This window comes from Schistocerca serialis, chromosome 2 (assembly GCF_023864345.2).
Source record: "Schistocerca serialis cubense isolate TAMUIC-IGC-003099 chromosome 2, iqSchSeri2.2, whole genome shotgun sequence".
NCBI classification, from domain to species: domain Eukaryota; kingdom Metazoa; phylum Arthropoda; class Insecta; order Orthoptera; family Acrididae; genus Schistocerca; species Schistocerca serialis.
Genome location: NC_064639.1, coordinates 515149227 through 515162169, shown reverse-complemented (window position 1 = coordinate 515162169; position 12943 = coordinate 515149227). Strand labels below are relative to the sequence as shown.

The 12943-nt window shown below is 48.5% G+C and overlaps 1 protein-coding gene across 3 annotated transcripts in view; it reads left to right on the top strand.

Moving 5' to 3' along the window:
- Nucleotides 1–12943, top strand: part of LOC126457481 (myeloid leukemia factor) — a 133426-nt gene that overhangs the window by 40793 nt on the left and 79690 nt on the right. For all 3 annotated transcript variants that reach the window (XM_050093775.1, XM_050093774.1, XM_050093776.1), the window contains exon 4: nt 11724–11925. In XM_050093775.1, coding sequence (XP_049949732.1) covers nt 11724–11925 — 202 coding nt within the window. The remainder of the gene's footprint in view (nt 1–11723; nt 11926–12943) is intronic.

The window sequence follows — 12943 nt, the reverse complement described above, 5'->3', positions numbered from 1 at the left end:
TCCACCTCCGTCTCCTCGTTGTGTGAACTGTCCGGGTGACCATGCAGCATTCTCCCGCGACTGTCCCATCTACAAGGAAGAACGCTGTATCCAAGAAATTCGGGTCAAAGAGAAAGTGTCCACCTCGGCTGCTCGCAAGCTATTTGCTAGTAGGAAGCCCGCGCTGCTCCCAGCAGGAAAGTACAGTACTGTCCTCGCCTCTCCTCGGACTACCAGGAAGGTGGCGACGCAGACATGCGATCTGACCTTTGGCACGACGGTCGTCCGTTCGGCCAGTGCTAAGATCGCGCAGTCGAAGTCTCCTCTTCCTCCCGTCACCCCTCCAACACAAGCACCTTCATCAGCTTCTGCCAAGACGAAGACCCAGAAATCAGATGCGCGGGCCTTCAAGAAGGAACTGTCCCGTGCAGACTTCCTACGTACCTCGCACTCCCAGCCGTCGACCAGTACTTCCACTAAAAGACCTTCCAAGAAGGCTCATAGGAAGCACAGTTCTCCTTCTCCTCCACGGCGCATTTCTTCTCCTGCGCCACCCAGCGGTTGCCGCCCCAGGCCGTCATCCGTTTCGCCTGGCCGCACCGCTGGTAGCCGAACATCTGGCTGTCCACCGGCGGAGGAAGCTCCTCCTCCCGGCCATCTTAACGAGATGGTCGATGAACCTATAGAACCAATGGACGATGGCTGTCCGCCTACTGATAGCGGCAGCAGTACTCGCTTGAAGCCAGGCCCTCAGCGGCCTTTGAGGTGACCCCTTTTTTCATCTTCCTTTTCTTCTCACGATGGCACTTATTCACTGGAATATTCGCAGCATTCGCTCCAACCGAGAGGACTTGAAGTTTCTGCTCCGCTTGCACCGTCCGCTCGTCGTAGCCCTCCAGGAAACGAAGCTCCGCCCATGCAATCACATTGCCTTGGCACACTACGCCTCTGTGCGTTTTGACCTACCCCCTGTGGTAGGTATTCCAGCTCGTGGAGGGGTTATGTTGCTGGTCCGGGATGATATTTGCTAAGATCCCATCACATTGCACACCGGCCTGCAGGCAGTTGCAGTCAGAATTACTCTCCCCACTTTTACATTTTCTATTTGTACCGTTTACACTCCATCGTCGTCTGCCATTACCAGGGCAGACATGATTCAACTTATTGCTCAGCTACCTGCACCATTTTTGTTAACTGGAGACTTCAATGCCCACCATCCCCTTTGGGGCTCTCCAGCATCCTGCCCGAGGGGCTCACTGTTAGCAGACCTTTTCAACCAGCTCAATCTTGTCTGCCTCAATACTGGCGCCCCTACTTTTCTTTCGGGCACATCTCACACCTATTCCCATTTAGACCTCTCTATATGTACTACCCAATTTGCACGCCGGTTTGAGTGGTATGCCCTTTCCGATACATATTCGAGCGACCACTTCCCGTGTGTCATCCATCTCCTGCATCATACCCCCTCTCCGTGCTCAGCTAGTTGGAACATCTCCAAAGCCGACTGGGGGCTCTTCTCTTCCAGGGCGACCTTTCAGGATCAAACCTTCACAAGCTGCGATAGTCAGGTCGCACACCTCACGGAAGTCATTCTCACTGCTGCTGAATATTCCATCCCTCACACCACTTCTTCTCCACGTCGCGTACCGGTCCCCTGGTGGACCACAGCATGTAGAGACGCTTTACGTGCTCATCGACGTGCTTTATGCACCTTTAAACGCCACCCTACAGTGACGCATTGTATCACTTATGAAAGATTACGTGCGCAGTGCCGTCGTATTATTAAAGAAAGCAAGAAAGCCAGCTGGGCTGCTTTCACAAGCACCTTCAACAGTTTTACTCCTCCTTCTGTTATCTGGGGTAGCCTGCGACGTCTATCTGGCACTAAGGTCCACACACCAGTTTCTGGCTTGACGGTCGCGAATGATGTCCTTGTGGCCCCTGAGGATATCTCCAATGCCTTCGGCCGCTTTTTCGCAGAGGTTTCAAGCTCCGCTCATTACCACCCTGCCTTCCTCCCCCGAAAACAGGCAGAGGAGGCTAGGCCACCTAACTTCCGCTCCTCGAATCATGAAAGTTATAATGCCCCATTCACCATGCGGGAACTCGAAAATGCACTTGCCCGGTCACGGTCCTCCGCTCCAGGGCCCGATTCTATTCATATTCAGATGCTGAAGAACCTTTCTCCTGCGGGTAAAGGTTTCCTTCTTCGTACTTATAATCGCATCTGGATTGAGCGACATGTTCCCGCATGCTGGCGCGAATCTATTGTACCGATTCCTAAGCCGGGGAAGGACAAGCACTTGCCTTCCAATTATCGACCCATCTCGCTTACCAGCTGTGTCTGTAAGGTGATGGAGCGAATGGTTAACTCTCATTTGGTTTGGCTGCTCGAATCTCGGCGCCTACTTACCAATGTACAATGTGGATTTCGTAGGCGCCGCTCTGCTGTTGACCATCTGGTTACCTTGTCAACCTTCATTATGAATAACTTCTTGCGGAAGTGCCCGACCGCGGCTGTGTTCTTTGATTTGGAGAAGGCTTAAGACACCTGTTGGAGGGCGGGCATTCTCCGCACCATGCATACATGGGGCCTTCGCGGTCGCCTCCCTCTTTTTATTCGTTCCTTTTTAATGGATCGACAGTTCAGGGTACGTGTGGGTTCTGTCCTGTCGGACACCTTTTGCCAGGAGAATGGGGTGCCACAGGGCTCAGTTTTGAGTGTCGCTCTCTTCGCCATAGCGATCAATCCAATAATGGATTGCCTCCCAGCTGATGTATCAGGCTCCCTTTTCGTGGACGATTTTACCATCTATTGCAGCGCGCAGCGTACATGTTTCCTGGAGCACTGTCTTCAGCGTTCTCTTGACCGTCTTTACTCCTGGAGTGCCGCCAATGGCTTCCGTTTTTCTGCCTAGAAGACGGTCCATATTAACTTCTGGCGCTACAGAGTTTCTCCCACCGTCCTTACGACTCGGTCCCATTGCTCTCCCATTCATGGAGACAACAAAATTTTTAGGTCTTACATTTTACAGGAAACTTAGCTGGCCTCCACATGTCATATTTGGCTGCCTGTTGTACCGTTCTCTAAATGTCCTCCGTGTTCTCAGTGGTATGTCGTGGGGAGCGGATCGAACCGTCCTACTTCACCTATATCGGTTGATCATCCGCTCCAAGCTGGATTATGGGAGCTTCGTATACTCCTCTGCGCGGCCGTCCATCTTACGCCGCCTCAACTCTATACAACATCGGGGTTTACGTCTTGCGATCGGAGCGTTTTATACTAGTCCTGTCGAGAGTCTTCATGCTGAAGCCGGTGAATTGCCACTGCCCTACCGGCGCGATATACTGCTTTGTCGCTATGCCTGTCGGCTACTGTCAATGCCCGACCACCCGTCTTATCGTTCCTTTTTTGACGACTCCCTCTATCGTCAATACGGGTTGTATGTCTCTGCCCTGCTACCCCCTGGAGTTCGCTTTCGTCGCCTCCTTCATCACCTTGATTTTTCACTCCCTGCAACCCTTAGAGTGGGCGAGAGCCACACGCCACCTTGGCTCCAGGCTCAGGTTCGCGTTCACCTTGACCTCAGCTCGCTCCCAAAGGTTACCCCCGGTTCGGTATACCGCTCCCGTTTTGTCGAACTTCGTTCGAAGTTCTTTAATATGACCTTCATTTATACAAATGGCTCTAAGACCAATGACGGGGTCGGTTGTTCTTTTATTGTCGGGGCACAAAGTTTCAAATACCGGCTCCATGGCCATTGTTCGGTCTTCACAGCTGAGCTCTTTGCCCTCTACCAGGCTGTTCTTTACATCTGCCGCCACCGACATTCTGCTTATGTCATCTGCTCTGATTCCCTGAGCGCCATCCAGAGCCTCAGTGATCCGTATCCAGTTCACCCTTTCGTGCACTGGATCCAACGCTCCCTTCAGCAGCTGGTGGATGACAGTTCTCCAGTTAGCTTTATGTGGGTTCCTGGCCATGTCGGTATCCCTGGGAACGAAGCTGCAGATGCCGCGGCCAAGGCTGCGGTCCTCCAGCCTCGGACAGCTTGTTGTTGTGTCCCTTTATCGGATTGTAGCAGTGTCATTTGTCAGCGCATTTTATCGCTGTGGCGTGCCGATTGGGCTGCACTTACGGACAACAAGCTTCGGGCCTTGAAACCTCTTCCCGCGGCTTGGACGTCCTCTTCACGCCCCTCTCGGCGGGAGGAGGTAGTTTTGGCCCGGTTACGAATTGGACACGGCCGGTTCAGCCATCGCCATCTGCTGACGGCTGCGCCAGCGCCGTTCTGCCCACGTGGGCACTTGCTGACGGTCCGCCACATTTTAACATCCCGTCTGGATTTTACTACACTGCGTCTTGATCTTGGCCTGCCATGTACTCTCGATGCCATTTTAGCGGATGACCCAGGAGCAGCTGCTCGCGTTCTTCGTTTTATCAAATTGACCAACCTGTCTAAGGACATTTAATTATGCTGTTTTTTTTTTAATCCTATGCCTGTCGATCTTTTCTCGTGTTTTCCCTTTTAGTTGCTGTTTTAAACTTGTGCCTCATGGTGCATTCCTAACGTAGTCTGGGCGCTAATGACCGTTGAAGTTGTGCGCCCTAAAACCACAAAAAAAAAACCTCCTTCACCTGTCTCTTTTTATGATCTATGTTGACCTGGCTATCCAACTGGTTTCCTGTATTGGTTGCAGTTTTGTTCCTTTTGCCTGTTTTTTCATCCTTTTTGGTGTTTAGGTCCCCACTTAAGGTTTGACCTCCACTTCAAAATTTCCTCTTTTTAGTGTGAGCCATATGAGGAAGAAATCCCTTCCTAGCATCTATGGTGTGTATTCCTCTCCCTCCCCCTCCCCTTCCTTCCCCTCTCCCATGCCTACTGTAGCCACCTTCCACTCTGCTAGGTCACCAGCACTTGTAGCCAGTCTGTGTGGTAGGGCTGTTATGTACCCATATTACTGAGCCCCCTGACAACACAGGGATCACTCCACTGATACCGGAGCTGTTCGCTCCCCATATATGCCAAGGAGTGGTTGTTTATCTTCATGGAGCATTGGAACTCCCGGCAACGGCTGCCGTGCCAGAGAGCCCTTGCTGTGGCTGGGTGGCGCCTGTGGGAAAGAGCCCCTGGTCGGAGTAGGTGGTATTAGTGTGGATGGTTGGCACATGAAGCATATCAAGATGCAAAAATCTGGCCTTTATCAAACGGCTGTCGCTTAGAATGGTGAAGGATCACTGAATGCTGCTTCGTATGACCCGGCAACCTTCCTTTCCCTGGCTACACCGTGGGAGGACATCAGGCTCGCTGTCTTGGGCTGAAACCTTTTCACTGTTACTTTGTCTGTACGAAGATGGATGGGAACACATTCACTGCCACAAAGCCATTGTTTTTCATAAAAAATGTTAAGGACAAGTTTGGTGAAGTGGAGTCTTAGTAAGATGCAGTCGAGCTCCCTGTTGATCAAAGCTACTTCTGCCACCCAATCTGTAGCTCTTCGTGCTTGTGATTGTCTTGGCAACATCCCGGTGTCTATCACTCCACACCAATCTCTGAGTGTGATCCAGGGAATCACTTTTCATAGGGACCTCATCCTGCAAACTGTTGAGGAACTCCAGGCTAATCTGGCGCAGCATTGCGTTTACTTTATTAGACATATGCTGAAGGGTCGTGAAGACAACACTGCACTGATACTGGCACCTTCATTCTGGCTTTCGAGGAGGATACCCACCCAGAGAAGGTCAAGCTTATGCGCTACAGATGTGACGTGAAACAGTACATCCCTCCACCTTTGTGGTGCTTTCAGTGCTTGCTTTTTGGGCATATGTCTTCCCACTGTACGGCAGACCCTTTGTGTGATGAGTGTTGCCACCCAGTCAATGAGGGAAGCCCCTGTGTTCCGCCACCTGTGTGTGTCTGTTGTGCTGACCACCACTCCTCACTCACCGGATTGCCCAGCTTACAAGAAAGAAACCTCCACCTCAGGAAGAGGAGGAGGAGAAACATAAATCCCAAGACAAGGTGCCCTCGGAGGTGCCATCTACCCCACTGCAACCTGAGTCTGATACTGCATTTATGGATGTCAACCCATCCTTGTCGGTGACGACTACTGACCAAATGACCTGACTTCTTCCTCAGCTTCTTTATATCTACCTTGGACTCTTGCCACATGATCGTCCAGTGGAATTGCAACAGATACTATCGTCACCTACTGGAAATGCAACGTCTTGTCTCCTCCTATTCTGCTTTCTTTCTTTTTCTTCAAGAAACACACATCCATGACTACTACTCTCCAGCATTTCGCGGTTATCGGGCATTCTGCCGAAACTGTGCTGACCCTCAGGTAATATCTGGTTGGGTCTGCACTTTGGTTTGCTCCGATGTCATTAGTGACTGCAACCCCCTACGTACCAATATGGAAGTAATAGTAGTTAGTACACGTGACTCTGGCAATCACCATTTGGAATGTCTACCTTCCTCCAGGTAGGCCACTTGGTTACGTTGCACTGTTTACCTTTATCCAACAACTCCTGGCCCCATTTCTCCTCCTTGGGACTTCCCCAACCATCCACTGTGGGGGAGTGTTACTTCAATGGGTAGGAGGTATCCTTGACCAACTTATCATGGACCTCAATTTGTCTCTCCTCAAAGATGGTTCTCCTACCTACTTCAGTACCGCTCATGGCACTTTCTCTGCTATCGATCTCACTGTCTCCTCCCCTGCCCTCATGGCTTCCCTACACTGGTCATCCCATGATGACATTTGTGACAGTGACCACTTTCCGGTGATTCTATCATTCCTCTGTTGCCACCAGACAGATGGACTCCCCACGTTGGGCATCTCTCAGGGCCAGTTGGTCTTTATACACTTCTGTTGTGAACTTGGAAACCTCCCTCTCGAATTCCATTAATGAAGTCATGCAAGGCATTTCTACCATTATTCTTCATGCTGCTGGTACTGCTGTCCCTCTATCCACAGGTCCCCCTCGTCATCGACCTGTGCCGTGGTAGACCAAGGAAATCAGTCGCTGTCCAGGATCGTTGACGGGTGTGTCAGATTTAAGCAACGCCCTTTACTGACCAACCTCATCGCTTTTAAATGTCTCTGTGTTAAGGCTCGTTACCTTGTTACGTGGAGTAAAAAGGAATGCTGGGAACACTGTTTCCTTCCTGGGGACGTATGCCTCTTCATCACAAGTCTGGTCCAAGCTCCATAGCCTTCTGGCTGCCAGAGACAATTGACTGTCCAGGGTCTAAACTTTCAAGGAGCTCTGTGCACTGATCCATTGGTCCTTGCAACATACTTTTCGATGGTGTCAGTCATCCCCATCCTACCCTACTACCTTTCTCCAGCAGAAATGCAGAGTTGAACAGCCCCCCCCTCAATTTCATCCCATATCCCACATCACATTGAGCCCTATAATGCACCTTTCACTGAATGGGAATTGGTGCAGGCTCTTAGCTCTTCACAAGACACAGCCCCAGGCCCAGATTCCATCCACAACCAGATGCGTTTCTGTCGAAATGGCAAGACGTATAGTTACCCCGTCCTCCAGCCCAGGAAAAACTAGACTCTAGATAGCTACCGCTGAACTAGCCCGATGAAGGTACTTTATAAATTGCTCAAAAGGATGGTCAGTGTCAATTATGCTGGGTACTTGTCCCTCTCTCACTGTGGCTTATGGGCAGAGCAATCTCCAACTGACCATTTACTCTGATTGGAATCGGTCATCCGACAGGCTTTTATTCACGTCATCACCTTGTTGATCTACATAAGGTGTATGACGTGGCTTGGTGCCATCAGATTTTAGTTACCCTCCATGAGTGAGGCTTCCGTGGTCCTCTTCAGATTTTAATCTGTGAGTTACCATCTCACCAGCTCTTCGGGTTAGAGTTGGCACTTCACTCAGTGTCCCTCAAATTCAGGAGCATGGTATCCCACAGGGTTCTGTGCTAAGTTTCACACTCTTCCTCATTGCCATGAATGAGCTTGTGACCTCTATTGGGCCTCTGTTTACCCCGTCATTGTACCTTGACGATTTTTGCATCTGGTACAGCTCCCACTCGATAGCGTCTGCTGAGCGCCATTTCCAAGGCACCATCTGAAGGGCCTCTGTGTGGGCCACCGCCTATGTCTTAGTTTTCTCCCTCCAACACACAGGTTATGCATTTTTGCCGTCGACACACAGTACACACCGATCCAAAACTTTATTTAGGCAACCAGCTCCTTGATGTTGTAGCCCAGTCCCGTTTCTTGGGCCTTGTTTTTGAACAAGCTGAAATGGCTGCCCCACATTCGCCACCTAAAGGCAACATGTATGCGGAGTCTTAATGCTCTCCACCTCCTGTCCCACACATCTTGGGGCGCAGACCATTCCACTCTTCTCCATCTTTACTTTGCTCTGGTCTTGTCCAGACTAGATTATGGTAGTCAGGTTTATGGCTGAGCAGCTCCTTTCACTTTGAAACTCCTTGACCCTGTCAATCGTTGTGGGGTGCATCTGGGTATTGGTGCCTTTTGCTGCACTAGTCCTGTTGATAGTCTCCTCAAGGAAGTGGGGGTTCCCCCACTACATATCCGATGGAGACAACTCCTTGTTTCTTACACAATCACCATTTGCCAGTTCCCTGACTGTCCTGTGTACCGTGTGCTCTTCGCCAATGAGGGAAGTCTCCCTCCTAACACCCGCCCATGGGTGGGATTGTCAGTTGGCATGTGTCTCACATCCCTCTGTCGGGATCTCCATCTCCCCTCACTGGACTGCACCCTGTGTTTTCCCTCCAATAACCCCCCCCCCCTCCCCCCTCCCTGTATGGTGCCTAGACCACAGATTAGGACCGATCTGTTCCAGGTTCCTAAGGTCTCTCACTCCTATGGTTTACCAGCGTCTTGTATGTACCATTCTTTGCAGAGTTCCAGGGTGTCACCATCTTTTACACTGATAGTTCTAAGATAATCGATAAGGTGGGATATGCTTTCACCTTTTCTACTGGCTTCGAACACAATTTATTGCCGGGATCATGTAGTGTGTTCACAGCAGAGCTTCTAATACTCACAGGTGCCCCCCCCCCTTTTTTTTTGCTTGTCAGGGCTCTCTCCTCAGTGTTTTAATTTGTTCAGACTCCATGAGCAGCCTGCAGGCTATCGACCGATGCTACTCTCATCACCCTTCAGTCTCTGCTATCGATGACCTTCTCTCTGCCCTTGCGCATGTGGTCTGTTCAGTTGTCTCTCTCTGGGTCCCAACTCATGTTGGCCTCCCAGGCAATGAACTGGCTGACTGTTTGGCTAGAAAAGCAGATACTTACCCCATTTTCCTTCATGATTCCTGCTGCGGATATGCGTGTCTACCTCAAATCTCTCTCTGCCGAAAATTGGAATGCCGTCTGGAGCACTACTGATCATAGTAATAAACTCTACACAATCAAGGAGTCTACTGCAGTCTGGCACTCTTCATACCGCTCCTCTCAGGAGTAGTTAACTGTTTTATGCCGTTTATGTGTTGGTCACACCCAGCTCACCCATTGTTTCCTCCTACATAACAACCCACCCCCACAATGTGGTTGTGGAAACAGACTGACGATATGTCACATACTGGACTGTCCCCTTCTTTTGGCAATTTGTGTTAAGTATAGTCCTGATTACTTACATGTAATATTAGCAGACAATCCACAGATGGTTGAATTGGTCCTCTGTTTCCTCAGTGGAAGTGGTTTTTATTTCCAGGTATAAGGTTCTAGTGTTGTGGTTGGGGGTTCTTTTACAGTTTTCTTGGACTGTGACCCCATGACCACCCTGGTTTTTTTTTCCAGTTTTTAGATTTGATCTCACCCTCTATGCCTTTACTGTGTGTGTTTAATGATTCCCCTGACGGAATCCGTCCATTTTCAGCAGACCCTTTTTCTTCTGTAACTCACTTTGTAATAGCAGGACTGATGACCTCTCCATTTGGTCCCACAGACCCTCTCAAATAATGAATCAATCCCAGCTGGAGATAAATCCCCTTCCTCTGACTTCTTGCCAGTAGTAATCCCTTGGGACAATTTTTACAAGGTTCTCTTCAAGTAACTCGCCAATAGCCTGGACAAACTGGCTACCAGTAAATAGACTCAACAGATCAGTACACCGGAAACAGGCCACTGATCAGTATTACACCATGAAGTTTTAGGAATCTGGCATATGAAATGGATTACTCTGACTTTACCAGCTATGGGTGAAAAACAGTAGGAATCTGTGGAGGTCCTCCATGCAGGACTATTGCAAAACTCTGCCACCCTTTGCCAGCTCTGCATCGGTTGTACCTGGCTGGCTGACGGGTCATCTCGTCCCTCATGACGACCCACCCCACTGTCATTATGGTTCCCATTTGACTGTGGTTAACATTTTGCTGAACTGTCCCAAGCTAGCTGCCCTGCAGTGGACTCTTTAATCTCGGTGACTTGCTACCCCCGGTGTTTTTTTTTTTTTTTTTTTTTTTTTTTTTTTGAAGGGATCTGTTACCAATCTCTTCAAGGGAGAGCCACTTAACCTTATCAGCCCATTGAAGGGTTGTTTGAACACATTGTTGCCTCTTCTGTTCAGAGGGGGCTGCAACTGTGTGGGCTTGATTGTCCAACCCAGTTCTCACAGTACCTGCTCTTGTACTCTTCCTCCCCCCTCTTGTGTGGTCTGTTAGACTTGTGCATACTTTGTCTCTCCGTACTTCTTCTACACTGTCCATGTTACTAATCTTTCCTATACAATTTCTTAGTGGAGTGCCTCCAGTAAATGCTGGATGCTGGGGGATGTATGTCTCCTCATTGCAATCTGCTCTCGGGGGCTTTGGGCTGCTCCCCAGGTGGGGTACCTTTTCTTTCTTCCTCTGTCTCCCTTTCTTCCTCAGGGTTTTGCGTGGCAGGCTATCTACAATCTAGTCATATAGACTTGTTCAAGGAAAAAGCGACTGATAACCAAGTAGACTGGTCCCTTTAATCATCCAACTAACCAACTTGTGACTGTTACCTGTTTCTTCTGTAATGAAATTCAGACTATATTTCTCAGACCCCTTGTTGCTTTAATATGGATAGTAGCCGATTTGGCTGTCGCATCTCCATCTATTACATCGAGCCCACCAATAGGCAACAGCAACTTCATTGTGGCAATTAGTAATCTTTCTATATACATGGTTTCATATGTTAAAAGTTTGGTTGTTATATGAAATGGTTGTGACCAGATGCTTACTTTCATAAGATTGCAGGATTACTTACTGAATGTTTCTGCATCTAGATATTACTTAATATTAGTTCTGAAGACAATTTCTTTGGCTGAAATGACTTGACCCATTTAGAACAAGGAAAGTGTTCAGGTATACTACCGTAACAGCCTGGACAAGAATCTGATGCTATATAAAATTCTGCTGAGCCACACTCTGGTAGGAGATAAACATTGTCGAAAGTCTCCCCATATTTTATCTAAATTGCTGTGATAGTCTCAGATCTTCATAATACAGTTGGTAGCCTCTAGACGTTTGTGTCACATTACGTCGTGGTATTTCCCTTGTGAGCGATCCCATAGTAAAACTTCCTGTATGCTTTTGTCCATCAACACCTACTCTAGTGTCATCACTGAAGAAACACACTGTGAAGGGAAGTTCAGGTGATTACTGCAGAGCTGGGTCATTTAGCTATAATTAACTTTTTTGTATTTGTTAGGATACACCAAAAGTCTAAACTAATACTCTCCCTATTACAAAATATGTTCAGGTATACCAGGCATCGTCGTCAACACGCACTGCACCTGGTGGCATCAAGGAAGTGAAGAAGACCGTTTGTGATTCTCGTTCAGGAACAAAGAAAATGGCTGTTGGACATCATATTGGTGAACGTGCACACTATCTGGAACGTGAACAGAATATGTACTCCGGGGAGCAGGAGGAGAGGCAGGATTTCATTAACCTTGAAGAAGGTTAGTTGATAAATGTTTATGTACTGCAAAATACTGAGCTCATTTCCTGTATGAATTATTCAGCCGAAGGTTTCTTGATTCATTGTAAGAAAGGAAAGGACTTCAGGAAACTAGAATATTTGAGAGTTCATGAGTGTCATTACACTGAGGTGACAAGTTGTTGGTTGTTATAGGAAATGGTTGTGACCAGATGTTTACTTTCATAAGATTGCAGGATTACTTACTGAATGTTTCTGCATCTAGATATTACTTAATATTAGTTCTGAAGACAATTTCTTTGGCTGGAATGACTTGACCCATTCAGAACAAGGAATCACCTTTTGTTCAGCATAGTGCAGCAACTTGACGTGGGATAGACTCAAAGTTCTTAGAAGTCCCATGCAGAAATATTGAGCTGTGCTGCTTGTAGTTGTCCATAACTGAAAGTGTTGCTGGTGCAGGGTTTTGTGCATGAGCTGACCTCTCGATTGTGTCCCATAAGAGTTTGATGGGATTCATGATGGACGATTTGGTGACTAGATCATTTGCTCAAATTGTCCAGAATGGTCTTCAACCAATTGTGAACAGTTGTGACCTGGTTAGAATTCCAGAGCTATTAGGGAAGAGCAAGTCTATGAATTGTTGCAAATGGTCTCAAAGTAGCCGAAGACAATAATGTCCTGTCAGTGACCCAGTTCGTTCCATGCACACATGCCCCACAACATTATAGTGCCCCCACCAGCTTGCACAGTGGCTTCAGGGGGTCTTCGCTGCTTCGTGGGGTCTGTGCCACACATGAACCCTTCCATCAGCTCTTACCAATTGAAATCAAGAATCATCTGACCAGGCCGCAAATTTCCATTCGTCTAGGGTCCAACTGATACAGTCACAAACCAAGGAGAGATGCTCCAGGTGGTGATGTGCTGTTAACAAGGGCAGTTACGTGAGTCATCTGCCAGCTAATGGATACATTCTTTGTATCTCCTACACTTTTTCTGCAGTTGTTTCACACAGTGTTGTTCGGTAGCACTGACAATTC